Below are 23,304 nucleotides of genomic sequence, written 5' to 3'. Positions count from 1 at the left end.
CTGGGAGAAGAGTGTGTGTGTGCAAAGGGAGGGGCAGAAATAGTTATCCCAATGAAATGTAGGCTCCGAGATTATTTCCAGGCCAATGGAGATGTTTTGAGTCATTTCTGTAAACTAGCATACGGAAAATAAGAAAAAGTGTACATAACAATAATACATTGTGTGTGTGTGTGTGTGTGTGTGTGTGTGTGTGTGTTTTAAAAGCTAAAGACTGGCTTTAGCCTAGTGAGTGGTCTCTTCAACAATGCAGCAATTCAAAAAGATGCTAAAAGAGGTTAGGCAGCCAGGGCCACCTAGTGAGACCCTGTCTTAAAAAAGAAAAAGAAAAAGAAAAAGCTAAAAAGAGAAAGGATTTTGAAATGTTTAATAATAAGAAGCAACCAATGTTGGGGGGATAGGTAAACTTAACCTGAAGCCAAGCTCATGAATCCCAGCACTCACCATGCTCAGTGGGAGAACCATTGGAGTTGAATATAGAGTTGTGTTTGAGAGCAGTCTGGGCAACCTAGCAAGATTCTCTTTCTCTTTGATAATGGTAATAGTACATAGATATGCATACCCTAATTTAAACATTATGTAATACATACAGTGTATCAAAACAACACATGGTCTAGAATATGTAAAATGTTTACGCATCAATTAAAATTATATTAAAAGTATAATAACAGTTTTTAAAGGGTAGGATAAAATGTAAAAGTCTTCATATGGATAAGACTTAACTCTCATCTTACTCTAAACAATAAGAGATTGGAGCCAAAGCTAGTCTTCCTGTGACACTGTTGCATCTCTTCTGAGTTAGTTGCTAGGGTTGTAGAAGAAGACGTCCCTTTGTCCTTGAATGACTCACTTTCACGAGCACATTCTGTGATAGGAAAACTGTAACTGGACATGGTGTGAAATGTGAAGGGTGTGAGGGAGGCTCCAGTGTGAATGGGCAGGAGCTGGCAGAGACAGGATGCAAGAGAGAGTCATTGGTAAAGCATTCAGATCCCTGGTGGTCAGGTGACCTCAGAGGCCAGTGGAAGTTACTCTAAGTCCTAGGATAGCAGGTCTCCCATGGTGTGCAGAGCATCTAGGGTCCCCTTAAGGTGTGGACTCTGACTGGGAAGGTCTGGAGAAGGCCTGTGTTCCTAAAGAGCTCCAGGGGCCTCTGTGGACCACACTCAGAGTAGAAAGGCTCTAGGCACTGCAGACTGTTTTCGGCTCCTCCTGTTAGTTGGCACAAAAAGCAGAGCACGCATTTGCCCTTTGCTCTATGCAAATTAATAAAAAGCACCTGGAGGCTCTCTTCTGGAAGGTATAGCATTGCAGGAATAGATTCTAATTGTATTTACAGCAGCCTGGGTGCAAATAGAGACTGACCCATCCTGGAGTCGCCTGCCCAGATGACATGGAAGGCAACGCTACAAGGAATGTGAGGGAAAGGTTTCGGCTGGCTCGGCTGGTTCCAGTTGATTACAGTAGCCGCACACGGGTGAAATCTTGAGCCTAGGGGCCTGTGGTGGAGGTTGGGAGGAAGGCAGGACACATGGAACTGTCACAGGTTTTTAATTGGTTGGGACTCCTTCAGCATAATAATTAGGAAACACAAACCAGACTAGCATTTTCAGCTGTTTTGTGTATGCCTTTTCAGATGTGTAGTTTGTAGCAAGAATAGTTACATCACTCCAGGACTCTTTGATTTGAATTCATGACATTGTTTTAGCTAAAAATACTTGCTCTTTGTAGATCAGTTAAGAATAAAGGACATTTGGGGGTTGTCACAGTTGAATAAATAGTCTGAAATAATTCCTTCCTGTTCTGGTTTCCTAGTCATCCCTTGGCTTCTCTGTTTCTGTGAAGCCAGTACCAGTAAGGAGTTGGCAATGTGGCCAAATAGAACCTGTCAGAGCTGGAGCCCACCTGCTGTGTGACCTCCAGATGACAATGCGAAGTGCTCACATCTCCCTTGCTGCTCAGCAAGGGTTGTGAAATGTAATGGGAAAGGTTTCATAGGCCTAATGAAGGAGGGAGACCAAGTGAAGACTTTCCAGGAGAACCCTAGCTCTGGCCACACCTTCCTTCCTTAGCCTAATGAAATCTGCAGTTTATATAGATGATCTAGAGCAGACCACGTGGCTGGAACTTAGCATCAGGGATTGGAATCTTTTGATTAGCTTTATCTCCAAATGCGTCCCACATCGAGACCTTTGTGCAATTAAGATTGGACTAGAATAAAGGCAGTTAATGTTGTGGACTCACCAGGAACAAAACCTGGCAGACACATGAGCTTGTGGAGGAAAATGATAAGCTCAGAGGCTGAAGGAGCCTGGGCAGGAGGATGCCGTCCTGAAAAGTGGACTCCTGGCAGCTTTCCTATGTCCCCAGCTCAAGGTTGGGACCCGTATCATCTGGTGTCTTGTCAACATGGCTTGGATACAGGGTGTCTAGATATTTTGCTAGACCTTTCTGTTGTGTCTGTGTTCTTCAGGGTGGTATTAACATCAGATGCCCCCTCCTTGTGAGTGGGCATCATCTCATTTTGTTGAAGGCCTGAATAAAAACAAAAGGCAAGTGGAAGGAGAATTCGCCTTCTTTCTGTGTGACCATTTGACCTGGGACCATCCTATCTCATCTGTCCTTGAACTGAGATTCTCACTGACTGCTTGGTTCCCAGGCAATCTGAATGATCCCACCAGCTTCCCCAGCTCCCCTGCTTGCAGATGGCAGACTGAGGGGCAGCTGCTGGGGGTGCCTCCATACTTGTGAACTACTTCCTTACAGTGAATATCTCAGTGAGTTGTGTAGTACACTCACTGGGGTTGCCCACCCTTCTGCAGTCTGCAGAATGCTTGTTTTGAGACTGATGCATTGGAGGTGCTGCCTTCCCGGGTAACTGTTTCTTGCTAGGTTCAGCCTTGGGATTTGTTGTTTATTCAGAAACCGTAATCCCTTTGGTGGAAGAATAGTATTTAGAAACTGAGGTTTAGGTCTACCTGTGTTTCTAGGCCAAAGCACATGAATGTTATTAACAGCTCAGTATATATGTTGGCAGAGTCTTTTAAATAAGATTAAACTTAAAGACTGCCATCTCTTTCCTCCTTATTCCTTTATTTCTGGCATCACCTTTTATTTTCATTCTTACTTCATAGTTTGATCTACTAAAAACCAAAACAGAAAAGGAAACCAACTCACTCCATTTATTCTCCAAAACAAGTGATTTTGGAGAGGCCATCCATTTAGTGGACCTTCAGCGATGCGAATCCCAAGTCAGGTTCTCGGTGGTATAACCATCTTCTTTTAGTTGCTCTTTGAATGGAATATCTTTTTTTCCATTGTTTTGCTTTCAATGGACTGGCATCTTTGGGTTGGAAATAATTGTACATAGCACTGCATTATGGCACTACCTAAAGCTACATGTGTGTATGTATTACTAGTGTGTGGGCAGGGATAGACACCACGGTGTGTATGGGAGTCTAGATGATTACTTCCTGGAGCCAGTGCCTTCCCTTCCACCTTCATGTCCACTCCAGGGATTGAGCTCAGGCTGCCAGGCTTGCATGGCAGGTACCCTTATCCACTGAGCCATCTAGCTGGCCCCAGCTCATATTTTATTTATTCTTCTGGCCTCTATCTTTTACTTAGAGAATTTGATCAATTTACATCAAAGTGATTACTGATATAGTAGGATTTACTTTTTGCCATTTTCTATTTTCTTTCTTTCTTTCTTTCTTTCTTTCTTTCTTTCTTTCTTTCTTTCTTTCTTTCTTTCTTCATTTCTTTCTGAGACAGGGTTTCTCTGGGCTTTGGAGGCTGTCCTGGAACTAGCTCTTGTAGACCAGGCTGGTCTCAAACTCTCAGAGCTCCACCTGCCTCTGCCTCCTGAGTGCTGGGATTAATGGCGTGCGCCACCACGCCCAGCTTCTGTCTGTTCTGCTATGTACTGCTAAGATGTCCCTTATTGTCCACACCCTACTCACCTACTACCTAGTCTATCTATCTACTATCATCTTTTGTGTTTAGTTGATTTTTTTGATAGTGAAATATTTAACTCTTTCCCTTATTTCCTCTTGAGCATATTACACAATTTCTTTGTGATTGCCCTGAGGATTGCATTTAACATCCCAAACTTATGACACTCTAAATTTCTAAGAGCTGACTTTTTTCTTTTTTATTATATCTTTATTAAGACAATTTTAAAAATTAAACACATCTTGATCATATTCTTCCCTTCCCTCATGTCCTTTCAGATCCCCTCCTCAACCCTATGCACCCAACAAAAGCACCCCAATACAGCAAAAAATCCCCCCAAACCAAGAAAACAAAGTAAAACAAAACTCAAACAGAAAAAGAATCTCACCAAATGGTAACCAAATAAAAGCACACTCACAAAACTGTGAAATCTATTATATGTCGGCCAAGTACTTCTGAGTATAGGCCTGTCCTGGAGTGATTGCTGTACCCAGCGCCACTCTATTGGAGAAAATTGATTTTGTCTCCAGAAGTTCAGCTGTTAGCATTTACCCTAGTTTTCACTCATTCGCTTAAAAAATAACAATCTAAAATGCAATAAGATAAAAGAAAAACTATCACATGGAAGTTGGACAAGACAAAACAGGAGGAGAAGGGGCTAAGAGCAGACATAAGAATCAGAGACCCACTTGTTTGCAAACTCGGGAGTCCCATAAAAACACGAAATGTCTGCACCGAGGACCAGGTGCAGACCTGCGCAGGCTCTGCACACACCGCCTCAGTCTCTCTGAATTCATAGGGTATTTGCTCATGTTGGTTTAGAGAGCCTTGTTTTCTTGGTGCCTCCATCCCTTCTGACTCTTATTCTCTTTCCACCTCCTCTACTGCGGGGTTCCCTGAGCTCTGAGGGAAAGGATTTGATGGAGACATCCTCTTTAGGTTTTAGTACCCCAAGGTCTCTCACTCGGTAATGTCTTGCTGAGGGTCTCTGTATCTGTTCACATCTGCTTCAGGAGGAAATTTCTCTGATAGTGGCTGAACATGAAACTGATCTATGAGTATAGCAGAATATCATTAGCAGTCATTTATTTATTTATTTATTTATTTATTTATTTATTTATTTATTTATTTATTTATTTTTAGAACAGTGGTATTTGGTCTTACCCTAGGTCTCTGAGCTATCTAATTTCTGGTTCTTAGTCACCCAAGCAGTGTTGGGTATGAGTTCCATATGTGGAGTGAGCGTTATGTCTAATCACTGTCCTCAGACTGCATCTCCAGACTGCATCTGGCTCCACCAAACCTCAGACTGCACTGAGCTCCTGTCTCCTCCCGCCTTATAGTCCTCTCTAGTGCTGGGTTTAGAGGTGTGTACCACCACTTCCTGGCCTCTATGGCTAACCAGTGTGGCTAGCTTTGCTGTCTGATCTTCAGGCAAGTTTTATTTGTTAGATCATAAACAAAGTATCACCACGCTGACTCCCTTGTAGTCCAGGGTGGCTTGTGGTGATCCTCCCTGAACCACCATATCCTGTCTAATAATTGTTTATTTTCCAGAAGTGCTGCTGTTCAGTGGATGTGGGATGTAGGCCAATGGTGGCAAGAGCACTTCCTCAGCAGGTACAAAGCCCTGAGCTCAATCTCCGGCACTGCAAAGGAAAACAGAGTAGAGGTAAAAAATAAACATGTTAAATTTCTAAATCGCGTAGAAAACCAGGGGGAGAGCTGAAAACCATTGTGACAATATTATTAGCTTTGGTATTTACCTTCATTGTGTGCTTCACACCTTTTCTTTTACTCCGCAGGCCTTCTTTGAGTGTTTTCTATGAGGTAGGTCCTGGTGGTGACAGCAACTTTCAGCATCTATTGATCTGGAAATGTTTTCATGTCGTTCTCACTTTAGAGGGACAGTTTGTCCACATGCAGGATTCTCAGCTGACAGTTGTTCCTTTTGGCACTTTGCCTATCCTGGCTGCCCTATCCTGGCTGTCCTTTGGTGAGAAGCCATGAATGCTCTGATCCTCTGGGACCCTCATGTGTGAACCACTTCTCTCTTGCTGCCCTGAAGTTTAGTTAGCATTTGCCCTTGGTTCTCTAGAATTGGATCACAATGTTTCTTAGTGTGGGTCTCTGAATTTCTTCCCTTGGAATTCATTGAGTTAACTACACATACGTATTTGTGACTTTTACCAAATTTGGAAAATTTTAGCCATTATTTCTTCTAATGTCCTCTGTCTGATGTTCTGTTTCTCTTCTATTAGAATCCCGTGTGTCCATGCTAGTCTGCTTATGGTGTTCCATGGGTCTGTTAGGCTCCGATAGTTTTCCTTCAGTCCTTTTTCATTCTCTTCCTCTTGATGTCTCTGATCTGCCTTTCTCAGCTTGGATCCTGGGTTCCAGAAGACTCAAGGGGCCTCCAAGGACTGACTCTTGAGCCAGTGACTTTCAGGGTTTTGTTTGTTTAATTTGAGAAATGAAATTCATGGAACGCAGAGGGTGAGTTTTAGAGAGATATTTCTTATAGATTCATAGGTGGGCACTTAGGAGGGAGAGAGAGGCACGCTGTTTGAAGTAGGCTGGCATGGAGGTCAGCCGTATGATGAGAAGGTTAGTTTCAGAGGAAGAGTAAAAACATGTCCAGCTACTGGGAAAAGTGTACTTAGGCTCTAGCCAGCACCCAGAAGACAGAAGAGTAGAAAGCGAAAAAGTCATGACTTTCTGGAGGCTTATACGCACTGCACTAGGGGGCAGGAATTCTGGGAAGGAAGAGTCCATTATCTCATTAAAGGGATAATTCCTCCTCCTATCTCTTTAGCATGGTTTAAGGTGAACCAGCCCTTCCAGAGGGGTAGTCCTTTGGCCAGGTGATTGGCAGTCCCAACCAGAAGACATAGATTCCATTCTTTTGATAGTTTGTCAGAAACAGTTTTCCTTAATGAGACTTCAGTCATGCTGGGATTACAAATGCCAACTTTTTTGGCTTAAAAAAATTTAATGTGGCTCTTTCCCCTCCGCTCCTGCTCCAGCGGGCACAATGTGATCTACCAGCAAGGAGGGACACCAATAAGGCGTCTGATAAGTCTTATAACATATATAGATTTATGATAATTAAGACTGAGCTAGCAGATGAGAATCCTAGTCATTGGCCTAAAAAAAAAAAAATTAATGTGGGTACCATGCTTGTGTGGCCGGTACGTTACTGACCCAGCCATCTCCCCAGCACCTGTGTATTGAATGTTTCTATTTTTTAGTCCTTCCTTCCTTCCTTCCCTTCCATCACATCTTCTTGTGGTAGTTCTTTCAGAAATTTGTTTTAAAGCATTTGGTAGATTAACTATGTAGTTTTTTTTTTTTCTGGGTACATTGCTTCATTCTCTCTTCCCTAGGTCTTTCTTTTTTCTGTTTGTTTCGTTTGTTTTACATGGTTTCCCCTAAGTTTTGTGTTTCACTGTTGTAGACTATGTCTGTGACAAGGGTCTTTTCAGGTCTCTCTGACTCTGCAGCACATACGGTCACATTCTAATTTTCCCTGGATGTGCTTTGAATGTACCATTTTTTAATGTACAGTTCCCCAAAGGTAAATATCAAAAAAAAAAAAAATGGAGAGGGAAGAAAGGTACCGACCCTTTGAATACATTGGAAATCACACCAGCTTGGACAACAGTGAAGGAAAATGTGAAAGCAATGCCCACCTGTCTCTGCCTGCACCTCCTGTGTTCAGAGCAATGGTCAGTGCTGAGCACAGCTGTTGGAAGACAGGGTTTATTTTCGCCCACTGTGTTTCTTCAGCGTGTATGCAGGTTGTTTCAGGAACCTGTACAGCTGCCTGCCAGGGGGCTACACTTGAGGAATGGTTAGCTATTATTGTGCTCAGAGCTGAAAATGACCCAAATTAAGTGCAGTTTACTCCCCAAGCCTTCCATAGAAAGTTGTAAACCTTCACAACATGCCAGTGTTCTAAAATAATTACACCAGTGTTCTAAAATAATGACAGACAGAGCCAGGGCCATTGCTGGCCAGGCAGAGGCAGATTCCTGAAGCTTTTTATGGTGCCTCCTTCCCAGAATCCTCTCCATGGACACCCATTCTGAATCTCCTTGCCTTTTCTTTGGGGGCTTTGGTAATTACATCAACTTAGAGAAGAGCCTTATATCCACGCTTAACTGTGATTAGGGAAAGGCCCCAGGGTACCTAGGAAATTTCACTTGAGTTAGAGAATTCAATAATTTATCAGCTAGGGAACTTTGGCCAAGATACTTTAAGTCATGTTTTTAAGTTCTAAAAGTCAGGTTCCCACATGAGCAGCATTAGCAGGCCCTAGAAGCCTATTCCATAATCAAATTACAGGACCCTACCAGAGACCTTAATAAGGCATACCAGTGGGGCCCATCCATCCATCCATCCATCCATCCATCCATCCATCCAGCCATCCCAATAGGATACCGAAGAATACATTAACTGATTGACAGCAATCTTTTTTGTTTTTTAGACAGGGTCTCTGTAGCCTAGGCTGTCCTCAACAGCCCAGTGTGGCAGCGATCCTCGGAACTCTGGCTTCCTTAGTGCCAGGATTTACAAGTCATACGCCCAAGTTCAGTGTTATTTCTTAGCTTTGGATGCACAGCAGAGCAACTTAAGGAGCTATTTAAAGCGACAGTGCAGGGGTTGGGTGTAACTCAGTGGAAAGTACTTGTCTGGCATGTGTGTGAGGTCTTTGATGCAGTCCTTATGGGGAGATGTTACCTGTACTTCACAGCCTGGTGACCTCTGTGCTATCTCAGTTAGAGACCTGGGCCCTTAAGCTACAGAACCCATCTTCATGGTAGAGGTCACATGTACATTGCAAAAGAATTTTGATGTAGTAACACCTCAAGCTTTATTGTGCACAGGGAACTGAGGTAATGGTTACGAGAAAACCATTTTTCCAAAATTGTACTGTACTTAAATATGCTTAAAATAAATTGCGGGGTGTCAGACTCTAATAGGTTGAACCAGAAGCTGATAACTAAGCCATGTTGAACTGGCCTTTCAAAGAAAAATAAGCATAGGAAAAACAAGGGACAAGAAAAACCTCACAAGATAAAAGCAAGCCATTTTCAAACACGAATGCCTTAGCTAATGCCTTGTTCCTGCTCCAACTCTGACTGGTCTGGAATAGTACCAGGGACAGACAGGATCTTTCAGCTTATCCCATATAGCCAGGATTCACAGCCATAGCTCCAAAATTAAGTTCTTGTATAAAATGAGACCACAATAGCCATGGGGCTGTTGTAGAGACCAAGTGACACAGTTTTAGAGAACTGTGGAGTACCTAGCAAATGGTAGAGCTTGACAAATGATTGCTCTGACCTTCAAAGATCAGAGCTACAGACATTAGGTCATAAGAGAACATGGGCCATGGAGTAGCTTGGCAGCAGAGCATTGGCCTATTATCAAGACCCTGGCTACCAGCCTCATCACTGCAGAACCAAACAACCAAATGTACACCGGGGAATTGACATGCAGGTATTGATTCATCGAGGTTGTGATTCTGAGATTGACAGACCACGCTCTTTACGTCACTCACTAATATTTCATGGTGACATCTTGTGCATGCTGTTTATGTTAAACTTTCTTTATGCTTGTGAAAAATGAGTCTGGTGATCAAGGATTTTAAATTGTCTAGGTGTTTGTAGATGTCTGATCCTGGGCATTAAGGTCTAAGCCTCAGACTCTTCTAAAATGGGGATACTTATGTTGGAACGAAGGGAGGGTTGGTGAGATAGGATCTACAATACACACCGTCCTGTGCGTGACAAGTGCTGTAAGAATGTTGGCACCCTTGTGCTCATTGTTTCCAATGCTTAGGAGCTCATTCCTATGCAAGGCAAAATCCTCTCCTATCTCCATAACCCTTTATTAAGTATTTGCATTACTGTGTTTGTAACTAGTTTGGTGCTTATAATGCATTGGCCAGTCCTCAAGAAGACTGAGACAGGAGCCTTTTAGATTAGTTTTAGTGTCTTCTCCAAAACTTTCTTTCTTTCTTTCTTTTTTTCTTTTTTTTTTTTGGCTTTTTGAGACAGGGTTTCTCTGTGGCTTTGGAGCCTATCCTGGCACTCGCTCTGGAGACCAGACTGGCCTTGAACTCACAGAGATCTGCCTGCCTCTGCCTCCTGAGTGCTGGGATTAAAGGCGTGCGCCACCAACGCCCAAACGCCCAGCCTCGATTGTTCTTTAGAATTGTTTTAATTCTATTTATTTTTATGTATTTTCTGAACATGTATGTCTGTGTACTGTGTGTGTGCCTGGTGCTTGTAGAGGCCAGGAGGGGGGTGTCATCCCCTGGAACTGGATTACAGAAGGTTGTGAGTCACTATGTGGATTCTGGGGATTGAACTCAGGCCTTCTGGAAGAAAGGTCTGTGTTCTTAACTTCTGAGATCTCTTCAGCCCTGTTTTTATTCTCAATAGGCCATTCAGTAGTTTTCTGTCTCATTTTTACAAAGATTTATTTATTATTTATTTATTTTAAATAGGGTTTTATGTAGCCCCGGCTGGCCTGGAATTTACTATGTAGACCAGGCTGGGCTCAAACTCAGACTGTTTCTGCCTCCTGAGTGCTAGGACTAAAGAAAGTCCTTTTACACTCACCTCTTACGGGGGAAAAAAAAAAAAAGAAAGAAAAGGAAAAAAAAAAGGAAGACAGGATTGAAAGGTTAAAAGATTTTTTGAGACAGGGTTTCTCTGTATAACAGCTCTGGCTGGTCTCAAACTCAGAGTTCCATTTGCTTCTGTCTCTAAAGTGCTTGGATCAAAGACGTGTGCTGCCGCCACCCAACTAACACATGTGTTATGTTATCTATTGTTCCTGAAGTTTTTTTCTTAGCTCCATCTCAGATTGAGCTTTAAATTTAGTAACTTTAGGGGCATTAGTGAAAAATATGTGAAGAAAGAGGGAAAGTGGAATTTAAGTTTTACTTTTTTTTTAATCTTAGAAGATGCAGTATAAGTAAAAGCATTGCAGTACATATATGCAAATATGTATATGTACATATGAGTGTATATGCTGCTTTTTGAGACAGGCTCTCTGTATAGTCTGGGTTGGCCTAGAACTCATTATGTTGACATCTCTGCCTCGCAAGTGCAGAGATTAAAGGTGTGTGCCACCACCACCAAGTGCTCTTAACTACAGAACCATCTTTCTAGGCCCTTAATCTAGTAAAAGATCATCATGATTTTACAAAGAGGCTCAGGAAAGTACCAAAGGGCTACAGTAAGCAAACCACATTATAGCCTCTCGAGTTTTGAATGCAAAACTCAGCCTTTTTACACTATACCAGAATCCATGGTAAAATCCTCTATGCACACTAAGTACCAAACATTAGAAGAAAAACACAAATAGTTCAGGTTTTGACAAGAAATCAAATGATAGCAATGTAGTTAGTCTAAGTCTAAAGTTGATCCCCCCAGCCCCATTGCATTTATTCTTACTGTACCTTGGCCATAGTCTTGAATTGCATTGCCTCCTATGGCATCTAGTTAATTCTTCCTTCCCAACCTACCTCTCAGTGGGTTTGCAGCAATTCACTGTAGGCTGTCTTGAGTTGCAGGGTGTTTACTCCAATGGTTGTGTTTTGGGCAGTTTATGTGCAAGTAAATCCTAGCTTGTTTCCGGTTTTCAGCTTGTGTGGGCTGCACACTGATCTACTGTGGGGTTGTCTTAGTCACTGTTGTATTGCTGTTAAGAGACACCATGACCAAGGCAACTCTTATACAAGAAAGCATTTGACTGGGGGCTTGCTTATATTATCAGGTTTAGTCCATCATCATGGTGGCGAGTTTGGTGGCATGGACAGTGCTGGAACCGCTGCTGAGAACTACATCCTGATCTGCAGGCAGAGGGAGAGCGAGCTGGGCCTGGCATGGGCTTTAGAGACCTCAAAGCCTACTGCCAGTGACATAGTTCCTCCACCTCGGCCACACCTCCTAATTCTTTCAAACAGTTTCATTCCCTGGTGACCATGGATTCAAATATATGAGCCCATCAGGGCCATTGTTCAAACCACCAGAGGGATAACTACCAATTCCGAGGCAGCCATGGCTAAGGTTCCCTGCAGCCTGAGCTGCTGACGCTCTTCAACTAGTTAACCAGGAGAGATTCTGCTTTTTGCGTGAGCTCTGTGGTTAGCGTCTATTGCAGTTATCTGCTGACACCTCCTCTTATGTCTTCTTGGTTCCTCCTTGGTTCAGGCTTCTTTAAAATTGCTGAAGCTAATCTGTGGGTGCGGGTGTTTTGTCTATGTGTGTGTGTGTCCCATGCGTGTATCTGGTGACCCCCGAGGGCACTCAATCCCCTCAAACTGGAGTTACAGATAGTTGTGAGTCAACATGTGGGTGCTGAGAGCAAAACCCAGGTCCTCTGCAAAACAAGTACTCTTAGCTGTTGGGCCATGGCGTCAGCCCTGGGGCTTCTTTAAAGCTGGAGAATGGTCACAGCTATCCCAAGCTCAGGCTCTGGCGATTTTCCACTTCAGCACCTGCCCAGGTTCAGCCACTCTGCCAGATGTACTTCTGAGCTCTCACCATTACTTTGTAACAGCAGCAGCTCTCACTCACTCACACAGTCTCAGAGAGACCGAATCTATTCATCCTATCACCTCACAACTATTATGAGTCAGGCATATGGCAGGTACTCAGTAGAAAGCGTTAAATGAACGGATTCTGAACCTTCTGTTTGAGAACAACTCTATAAGACACAAATCACCCAATTTTAAGTACACTCCCCTCCCCCAGGCTATATAAGCACTAGCCATAGCATCTGGATTATGCATGTTTAAAAATAACATTTGTCTAAACACACACACCGAGTTCTTACTAGTCCAGGGCGCATTCAATGTTCAGGGAAAGAAAATCGGATCTAAAGCAGCTGCTATGTCTACTCTTGCTTCTGTACTTTGTTCAATTGTCCAGGTTGGCCTCAACCTCGCCTAAGTTTCCTAAGTGTCACCAGGTCATAGAACTTGCCTGGCCTGTCTATGTCCTGATGGTTAAACATGAGCTGGTCAGTGGTCTGTTTCCAATTTTTGGACCAAAAATTATTTTAATTTTTCGGTTCCAGGCAGGGTTTCTTTGTATATCCCTGGCTATCCTGGAACTTGCTTTGCAGACCAGACTGGCTTTGAACTCAGAGCTCCACCTGCCTCTGCCTCCTGAGTGCTGGGATTAAAGGTGTGCACCACTACTACCAGGCCAAGAATTTCTTCTTGCCTTAAGGCTTTTCAATCTTTCTTCACTTCAAATACTTTCCTCATTATCTTTCTATTTATCCTATGTCTTCAGCTTAAATATAATTTCTTTTTTCTTTAGGAAAGTCTCTAAATTTCTTAATGTGGTTTTGCCAATATTTTCATTTATCCATCCACTTGCCATCTCAAAAGGAGTTTTCTTCTCAGCATTTAATACAATTACAGATAAATGAAACTTACAATTGTATTAAATATATGCGTTATATCAGTCTCTTTTATAAGACTTAAAAGTTCCATGAGCTAGAAACTATCACTCTATTACCGAGGCTTCGATAAAAGTAGGCATTCAATACTTCCTTTTCTAAAAAGCTTTTAATCTCATGTAGTCACCTTCAGAAGAGTGAGCTGGAAGGTGAAGGAAGACAAGGCTGAATGGTCAGAGAGAGGAAGGCTGGGCTGGGTCCTGGGGAAGCAATGAGGAATAAGGGAAGTATAGGATACTCATTAAGTGAGTTCTCTCCCTGCCCCACTCCCAATATCCCATTCCCATCTTAAACAAATCACTGAACAATTGTTTATTCATTCCATTAGAGAATTAGGTAAATGCCACATTACAAAACCAAGGCAAATAAGGTTTGAAGAATTAGAATATCTTCAAGAAACCATCACAGCTTAATTGAAGTGGATGAGAACATGGGGTTGATGTCTACTGAGGAAGGTTGTGTTCCTCTAATATGTGAAAAGATAGCGAGATACACTTTCTTAATCATCGAGGAAGCAATTTTCTTCCTTGATGAGCTTATTCTATTTCTTTTTTTTTGTAGCTCTTTTCCCTTCTCCTTTCCTTGGTTTCTCCTTTCCACGGAGCTTCTTTAGTCGTCTTTGCTCATCCATGAAATCCTGATGCTCATCTCTGGAAGAAGGAAAAAGAAAAGAAAAAAATCAACCAGAGAAGTGCCTGTCTAGAGCTGCTCTCTTATGCTGTTGAGCATGGCTTTTCAAGGCATGTGCTTAGTTGGGTGAACAGGAAGTATACCCAACATATAGGCTGGTTGGGTCCTAAGAATTTAGGTAGTTTTCTTTCAAAGACACAGTACCACAAAGAGTAGTAAACTTCCAGGTGAGCCCAGGTAAACCTATGTAACTATGAGATACACTACCCAACATTTTCCTATATGAAGGATAAGTAACTTGTGTTAGAGTCCCAATATGAAAAACAAAAACAAAAACAAAAACAAAAAACTAAAAAGACTAAATATCGAGAGGAATAAAACTTGGACAACAGCTGGTGGATCTTTGTGAGTTCCAGGTCAGCCAGGGACACACAGAGAAACCCTGTCTCAAAACAAAACAAAACTTGAGTATAATTTTCAGTAACTGCACAGATATCCTGACTGCCCTGGGATTTAGCATCAACTTAAAAACGGGCAGTTCTCCAGGACAGCCTGAACGGCAGTGAATGCCCACACAGAAAGGCTGCTGGAGGCTCAAACAGATGGACAGCAAATCCAGACAGACCTTTCAGGAGTCACAGCGGCCAGGACTAATTATACACGTGGACAGTGCAGAAGGTGAAGACGGCTGCACTGTGTTAAAATGTCTACATCCTAAGGCTAAATACCCAAAGAAAGTGCTTGCACATGTAAGCTATGGAATCCATGTAAATCTGGCTCTAAAACACAGCTCCACCAGACACTAGCTCTGTTAACTTTCTGTAACCTGGCTCTCTGCATCTTAGTTTCCTCATCTGTAACAGGGAACAATAATGGCTTATGGATTGAATATACATTATTTAATGGATTGAATAAAATGGACTAAATATATATAAAAAGGATGCTTTGCTGGGACCAACTAACCTTTTTTTTAAGGATTGATTTTTAAGGAATTTGATATCTTGTTCTATGAACATGAAGGACAATACAGCATAGACCTCATTGGGAATAGCTATGAATCATAAATAATTCTTAACATAACCATAATAACTCATACAAAGTAGATGTCAGATTATGTTGTTCAAACTCTGTTGCCCAGGGCAAAAGCCCCGTTATTTACCACAGCAATGAGACCTCTGTGACCTGCCCCCTGTCTCCCTGTTTTTCCCTTAGCCCAAACTATTCCTGGGTCATTGCAGGCACACTCCAGCCTCAGGAAAAGTGGCATTTGCTCACTCTTGCTTCTGTCCCACAAGCTCCTCTTCAGGTTTCACGGGGTTTACTCACTACCCATGAGCCTCAGCCTAAACCTTACTCTCCTCTATGGGGCTGACCCTGACTGCCCTGTTTAAGGCTGTCACCATGCCCGTTCTCCTCATCACCACAGGCCCTGTCAGCACTCTGGATCCTGCTCAGCAAGTTCTGCACCAACCCCCACAGCATGTTCAACACTCACAAAACACACCGTATTATTTATTATACCATTCTCCCATTCTTCATTCCCTCCTGCTTATGTCCACCATCAGACAGAAAACTCTACAAAGGCTGCTAGCAGAGACAGCAGCTCGTTAACTGAGTGAATCAGCTGTTTTGGTTGATTATATTCCCCTCCCTCTTTTGCAGGCCTTTGCATCAGACTTTATTGAAGGGTTGTCTACATTCACCGTGTCTGATGCTACAGAGAGAGCCATGCATCGGAGGCATCATTTACCATAACTACTGACTAAACACATAAAAATAATTTTGCTTCTCAATGAACAACCAAGTGCTTAGTATTTTTTTTCTCTTTTCTCCAAAGATAGCTAGGTCTTTGTTTGTCAAATAAATGAAGAACACTATCAAGCAGACATATTAAAATATTCGAATGTGATTTTGTTAGGGGTTATAACCTTCCATGGGATCTAGCTTCTGATATTTATTCTGGATCATAATAAAATTAGGTTTTATTTTTCTGAGTCACGACTAAGAGACTATAGAGATAGTCCCTAGCAATTCCAGACACTCAAAAGTAGGCCATACATTATACTCTCCAGTGATATATTAACTTAGAGTATCCATTTGTTTTGTTCACTGTTGTTCCTTGTCCATCTTTAATACCTGTACATGGAAAGAACTTAAAAATATATGTTGGATAAATTAACGTACCAACCTTTACCTCTCTGGAATGAGTATCATGCTGTGCTATTTATTTTAAATTACAATGAATGGTCCCACGTTAATAGCTAGGTCCAATGAAAACATGTTATCTTGAAAATTTTTTTTAAAAGAAAATGACCATCTAGGTATTTTATTCTTTTTCTTTTCCCACAAAGGTGTTAAGCACTCACTTCTTAGACCTACCAAACATACGTTATTAAGAGTTATGCAATTTATTAGTTACCATTAAAAGTGAACTACAGCTTATCCAAGCCAAATTAATATATCAAAGACACAAAAATGCCAGAATCGAGTGGGAGGAGTAAGGACGTCAATAGACCGTCACCTGCAGAGTGTGGAGGCTCCTGCATGCATACCCAATAAGAAGCAGGTATGTGTGGGGCAGGTTCTGTTCTTCTGTACCAAGAACCAGCAGCTCTGGCAACCAGGGTGCTTGTGGGGTTTTAGCCCTCATCATTTTGGCCCACATCCTACCCCATCCTTTTTAGAGCACCCTTAAATTACTGAACAACTGGACATCTCTCTATACCTCAGTACAATTTGATGCTGGTTATATTTTAGATAAAATTCTAACAAGCTATGTTTTTGTTTGTTGCCTGTTTATGAATCAAGGCAATTTTGAAAGAACACCCACCTCCCCACACTGGATCTTTTGATACAGCTGGACTCTCTTAGAAGAGCCACAAAACTGTAAGCAGAGACAAGCTAATTGCTTTCCTTTGCTGATCTGCTAACACCCTCCCACAAAGCTGTATCTTTTACCCTCTCCTCACCTATAAAGGCCAAGGAAACGCAGTGTGCCCATGAGCGCAAAATACGTGTTGTGATTTGGATACCAGTCGTAAGTCTCTTTCTTTTTGGCCAAGGGAAGCTCACTGAACATATTCACCACTTTCATGGACTTTGAATCAGTAGGCCTGGCCACTTCTCCAAAGATCCGGGCACTGAGTCGGGACATGCGCAGTGCGTATTCTGAAATTGAAGCCATTTCTAAGGCAGTGAGGAACAAGATTCCCTATAAAAAAGGAGATTAATAGGTGAGCTTGTGAAATTCTACACTTATCTAGTAAACACTGTAGAAAATGAAATACAGCAAGCCACCCATGAATTACCATGTACCTTTGGCAAGATCTGCCCTGGAGTTGAGACATATCTACTCTATAGCTAGCTACTTCTTTCTCACAACTGTGGTTTTTACATTTTGGGGTCATGTACTATGTTTCTTTGGTGTATTGACTTTCTTACAATTTGTGATTCAATAGGTTCTTTACCTGTTGTCAAGTTTACTTATTTGCAAGCTGCATGAAGGGGACAGGGGAACAAGTTATTCTGCTACAGCATTGTTATTATACCTTTAGAAAACAACCACCCAAGCAATCTGCAAATAAATATGCTGACTGCTTGCCATCTAAAGGTGTAATCATGGCAGAGAAGTAATTATACTGTTCTCTTTATTATCAGTCCTTTGAACACTGTTCTCCTCAAGGGCACCAGATGGCTCTGAGAACTGCTAATGAGTTATGAGGTCATTTGGCCTCTAGGTTACTGGATTGAATTCTGCCTAGCAACTGAAAGCCATTTGGGAAAAACAGACAGTAGTTTTATAGAAACAAAATTCAACAGCTCAAATAAGGACCATCAGCTCAAAAGATCTGTTGTCCCTGAACAAAAGTCACCTAGGAATTATGATGCTATTTATCAGCCTTAATGCAAACTAGCTCAACAGTAACATTTTCTTCAGAGGTACAGAATGTCGAAACAGATGTAAGAATGATAACTAGGGCATTAAAATGATAGCTAACAGACAGAACGGACCCCACATAACTGACGTGTAAAAATCAAGAATGCTTCTGGAGGCTGGAAGGCTAGCTTTCTGAGAATAGCTTGCTGCTCTTGCAGAAGAAAGTTCAGTTCATGGCACCCATGTTGGACTGCCCCCAACTGCCTGCAACTCCAGCTCCATGGGATCTGATGCCTTCTTTCGGCCTCTGTGGGCACCACACTCAAATGGCATGGATTCACACAGACATAGTAAAAAGTAAAATATATATACCATCAACAATAAGAAGAATGCTTCTGGTAGACTAGCTATGCCATCTCATGTAGGTCAGATAGATGGGCTACTGGCGGCAGAATATGCCAATTTATGTGAAATTTTCATGCCAAGATGAGAATCCTTGCTGGCTAAAAGACTATTTGGGAAACAGTTTGGCTAAGAGGAAAAGGAGCTGGCTTTTAAACATAAATAGGACATACATCTATCTTGAAAAAAACTAATGGGTGAATTATACCAAAACCTCCCAAGGAGAAGGGTGCTAAAATAAACCAGCTCTTCAGGGTTTTGCACATTACCCTTGCAAAGCAATGTCTGGTTCCATCAAACTAATACTTCAAAATTAAAAATGCCAGGAGAGTGTGGGAGGAAGTAAGCATGCCAATGACACTGCCTGCCACCTGCAGGGAAGAGGTCCTGCACACCTGTTAAAAGAGAAGACTAGGTGTAACACACCTGATACAATTTCAAAATAGTGCTTGCAAGGAATAACCCTAGTTTGTTTGAAGAGAGTTTTAATGCTATTTCAACATCCAGAAACACAACAGAAGTTGACCTCAAACCACCTGTGGAATGTTAGCCTCAAACCATTTGCCACCTTGAACCAACTAGATGATCTTGGGCTGGCAGTGCCACCCAAAGGCTAGCACGGGGAGAGGAGTCAGGTCGGAAGCCTCATTCAACCAAATCTGGGACTCACTCAGCTTTCTTGGCTAAGTTACACACTTCCCTGCCATCTCTTGTGTGGCTGTGTGGTTGCAGATGGGCTTGGGCTGGTGCTATTAGAATAAGGGTTTCATTTTACCAGGAGGAAATGTCATTACCAGTTTAACATCTGAATAGAAAATAATGACCAGTGTCACAACCCTCCTGGGGCCTTGCAGATGTCTAGAAGTCTTCAGAACCAGCTATGTTTCTGTGTATGCTTTTTAAAAAAGAAAAACAAAAACCAAAAACTTTGAATCTTTTTCCAAGCACAAGTTTAAAACAAATTGTTTCTAACCTCTTTTCATTTTGCCCTCTTTTGCTCAATTACCAGTATATAAATTTTCATTGTAATTGCATAAAATTTCTAGAGATACTTTAAGGCAGGCTGGGAACTATCATTTTGCTACAGCATTAAAAGAAGGAAAGTAGATCTTGAATTCCCAATCATTTTATTTTTAAATAGAGGCTACAGGATGAGACCTGGCTTTGCACTCTGGCTCCATCATTTAGTCTATTCTGAACTTTGCCTGTCTAAAATTGACTTTCCCTTTTCTCAGAAGAGAAAGAAGTAGGGCAGCGATACTCAGCAAACAGTAACTCAAAAAAGGAACCCTAAACCTCTTTGAAAGCTGGTGTTCGTGTGTTCACACGGACACACATGCTGATGTTTCGTCCTTACTCGATAAAATTTCAGGTGTAACTGTGTGCGCTCATTACCTGAAATGATACCTTCATTTACAAAGCCTGATGAGGGGGTGGGGGTGGGGGAACCAGCACCTTGGTAACCTGACAGGTAGGAAAGAGAGGAAGGGCCTCTTTAGAAACAGCCAAAGCCATCACAGGATGCAAAGGTAACTCCATATTCACCTTGCAATGTAGCACACAGGTGGGATTTATAATCAGTCATCAGATCACAACAGAATCCATGGCAACACAGACCACAAAACCCACGTCTTAAAGCGACAGAGTCTTTATGACAAAGGAAGAGAACAAACCTCTTCAGACCCCAATCCTTGACCCAGGCCCACTTCCAGAACAGCTACTTCAGTGTCTGTCCACAGAAACAGACACATATCCTAGTAAATGGTTAAAACCTAGGAACCTGGTTAAAAAAAATTCTTTAAACAAAGGAGGTGCTTTTAAAAAAAATCTTTAAAAATTGTATTCATTTATTTTGTGCTGTGTGTGTGTGTGTGTATGTATGTATGTATGTGGGTGGGTGCAGGCTAAAAAGGACTGTTTTCTGTAACCACTGGTCCTAAGACTGACACATTGCTACCTTCCCCCCCCCTCTCTTTTTTTCCCCCAAGACAGGGTTTCTCTGTGTAGCTTTGGAGGCTGTCTTGGAACTTGCTCTGTAGACCACGCTGGTCTGGAACTCACAGAGATCCGCCTTCCTTTGCCCCCTGAGTGCTGGGATTAAAGGCGTGCGCCACCACCGCTCAGCCCCTCTCTAACTTTAAATAAAAAGGAAAGAAAGGAAAAATTAGGCTGGAGTGATGGCTGAGCAGCTTCAGGTGCCTGCTACCAGGCCTGCTCTATGAGTCTGATCCGTGAACTCAGGAAGTAGAAGGAGAGAACTGACTCTCCATGGTGTCTTCTCACCTGGCAAGCCTGGGCACACACAAATACGTATAAAATAAAATGAAAAAAAATTAGGACTTTGCAAGATCTTAGTATGCTTCTTAAAGAGTTTCAATTTTGGTCGGGCAGTGGTGACGCATGCCTTTAATCCCAGCACTCGGGAGGCAGAGGCAGGTGGATCTCTGTGAGTTCGAGGCCAGTCTGGTCTCCAGAGCGAGTGTCAGGATAGGTGCCAAAGTCACACAGAGAAACCCTGTCTCGAAAAACAAAAACAAAAACAAAAAAAAAAGAGAGAATTTTATGAAAGAAAAGGATATGTTTTTAAAACAACATTAAGTCAAATAATTTACATGTCAATTAGATTTTAATTCATATAAAATCCTAGGAGTTACATAATAGTGTAAAATTTTCAATTTTTAAAAATTTATGTGTGGGTGGATCTGTGTGAGTATGTGCTGTGGGTACAGTGCCTGAGGAGGCAAGATGGTGTCGCATCCCCTAGAACAGTGGCTCTCAAACTTCCTAAGGCATCTACCCTTTAACACAGTTCCTCATGATGTGGTGGCCCCAAACCATAAAATTATTCAGTTGCTCCTGCATGACTGTAATTTTGCTACTGTTATGAATCATAATGTAAATATCTGATCTATGAACCCGTGGGGTCACAACCACAGGTTAGAACTGCTGCCCAGGTGTCATGGGTGGTTGTGAACCGCCTGACGCTGGTAGGAACTCAACTTGGGTCCTCTGATGGAACAATATTACCTGCTGAGCCAAAGCAGTCCGTTTGAAATGTCATGCTTCTTTAAATGTGAATGAAATAAAAATACAGTGTTATGGAGAAAAAAATTGTTGAAAATGAGAAGCAAAAGCAAGTTACTTAAACATGTCAAACAAAACACATTGAGCACACATCTGAAAATTCAGAATTTCTCTCTTTTTCTTGGTCGTAAAAAGACAAGTTTCTTATCTTGCTGATGGATCTGATTTATTCCAGTGTCTGCAGGCACTCGTGTGTGAGGATGTGTATGTAGGTCGGTGGTTAACATTAGGCATCCAATTATTCTCTACCTTATTTTTTGAGACATTTTTCATTGTAGCTCATGGACTGGCTAGACTGGCTGAGGAACGAGTTCAGGGGATCCTCTTATCTCGACCTCCCCAGTAAAAGTCTCCACTCCAGCGTTTGCTTTTTTAACGGGGGTATTGGGGATCAAACTCAAGTACCCATACTTGCACAGTAAGCATTTCACCCATGGAGCCATCTCCCCAGCCTCTAGATTTGATTTAAAAGATCAATTCTAGTTCACTAACTGGCTTTGGATTAGGTTTGCCTTTTCCTTTTGAAAGGTGACGATAAAGTGTGGAGTTCATCTCGGCTGACTGCTGTCTGGATTTGTATGCAATGTGCATTGTGTATTTTTGGGGGAGGAAACTTTCTTCAGCTCCTCAGAGTGCAGGGTGCACTGAGCTTGATGTAGGGAAGGCAGCTAGAATCCTTTCTTTGCTTTTATTTAAATAAAAGGCCACGGGTCCCTCGACTCTCACCCTGTAAATGAAGACAGTTATCAGGCCACCATAGACTGCAAAACCGAAGGCGTAGTGCCTGCCCAATCACGACCCAAGGAAGGCACACGTGTTTTTGAAAGCAAACTAATCAGGGCGAGCATTTGAAAACTGGTACTGGGTCACAGGCACGAACGCCACTGAACAGATTATAGTAACTCCATTCCACTCATCATGAACAACCCACATTTCTCTGCCGTCTGGTGTGGTGATGGAAGCTGTGGCGGTGTCATATACTTATTTTCCCAAGTGTCATCTTGAATGCATTAAAAAAAAAACCCAAAAAACCAAACTAGTAACAAACACAGTCTGCACCTCCCACACTTTAAAACTACAGAGCTGGGGGCGGGCGAGCTGGGAGAGATGAAGTGCATTCTATATCTATATATATTTTGAATTTAAAATGAAATGTTTAATCACTATACAGTGGTCAGCCAGTTGTAACCCTGATTTAAAGAAGTGCACTCTTGGCTCGTTCACTTCCCCACAGTCAGGACGCAGGGGAGAGGTCAGGGTGTCTGCCGAGTACTCTCCCGGAACCGTCAGGACCTGGGGACCTGCGGAGCCCTGTGCCGCCGCCCTCGGCTGCGACCCCAGCGGCGCACGCCTTACCTGCGGCCGAGCCTGCTCGCACGTGTCCCGGGAAGCTCGCCCCGGCCCGCTCCAGCACCGGAGAGCAGGCGAGAGGCGGAAACTGGGCGGCTAGAGCGGAGCGGGCGGGCAACCCGGAACTACTAGTGTTCCCTGGGAGCGGGGCCTCGGGTGCCACCTAGCGGTCCGGCCGGTTCGGCGCCGAGGGCGTCCTCCAGCGAGGAGAGCCGCGTGCGCAGGTGTGGTTGTGCGAGACAGCGGGGAGTGACCTTTTGCGAAGGCTCTGGAGGGTTCGCCAGCTTCTCTTTGCTGGGCCCCTCGTCCGAGCAGCGGCTCGCTCTTAGAATGAAATGCAGTGTTTTTCCCCTTCTCTTCACGGTTCCCTTTTTCCTTTCTTTGAGCTTATGTGTTCCCAAGATGCTAACTGATGCTAGGTGGGGAGCCTTAGGAAGAAGATTCCTTCTTCTTGAGCCTCTTAGCAAGATTCCTTTCCGTTAGCCAAGGGGTTCTCTTTGGAGATGTGTGTCTCTCTTCCG

The 23,304-nt window shown here is 42.7% G+C and overlaps 1 protein-coding gene and 1 long non-coding RNA gene across 2 annotated transcripts; both read right to left on the bottom strand.

Annotated features, from left to right (window-relative positions):
* Positions 1–4,139: 4,139 nt before the first annotated feature.
* Positions 4,140–8,831, bottom strand: LOC118239567. The gene is made up of 2 exons (XR_004772059.1): positions 5,718–8,831; positions 4,140–5,600 (listed from the first exon to the last, which is right to left on the bottom strand). It is a non-coding gene; the product is annotated as an uncharacterized LOC118239567 (long non-coding RNA).
* Positions 8,832–13,534: 4,703 nt separating this feature from the next.
* Positions 13,535–22,939, bottom strand: Mrps33 (mitochondrial ribosomal protein S33). The gene is made up of 3 exons (XM_027391531.2): positions 22,790–22,939; positions 17,040–17,281; positions 13,535–14,090 (listed from the first exon to the last, which is right to left on the bottom strand). Exons 2-3 carry the CDS (start codon positions 17,252–17,254, stop codon positions 13,982–13,984), a joined length of 324 nt encoding a protein of 107 aa, XP_027247332.1. The 5' UTR covers positions 17,255–17,281; positions 22,790–22,939; the 3' UTR covers positions 13,535–13,981.
* Positions 22,940–23,304: the final 365 nt, after the last annotated feature.

Source organism: Cricetulus griseus (genome assembly GCF_003668045.3).
Source record: "Cricetulus griseus strain 17A/GY chromosome 1 unlocalized genomic scaffold, alternate assembly CriGri-PICRH-1.0 chr1_0, whole genome shotgun sequence".
Taxonomy (NCBI): Eukaryota; Metazoa; Chordata; class Mammalia; order Rodentia; family Cricetidae; genus Cricetulus; species Cricetulus griseus.
Note: the sequence above shows the minus strand (reverse complement) of the source record. Positions and strands in the feature narration are given on the sequence as shown.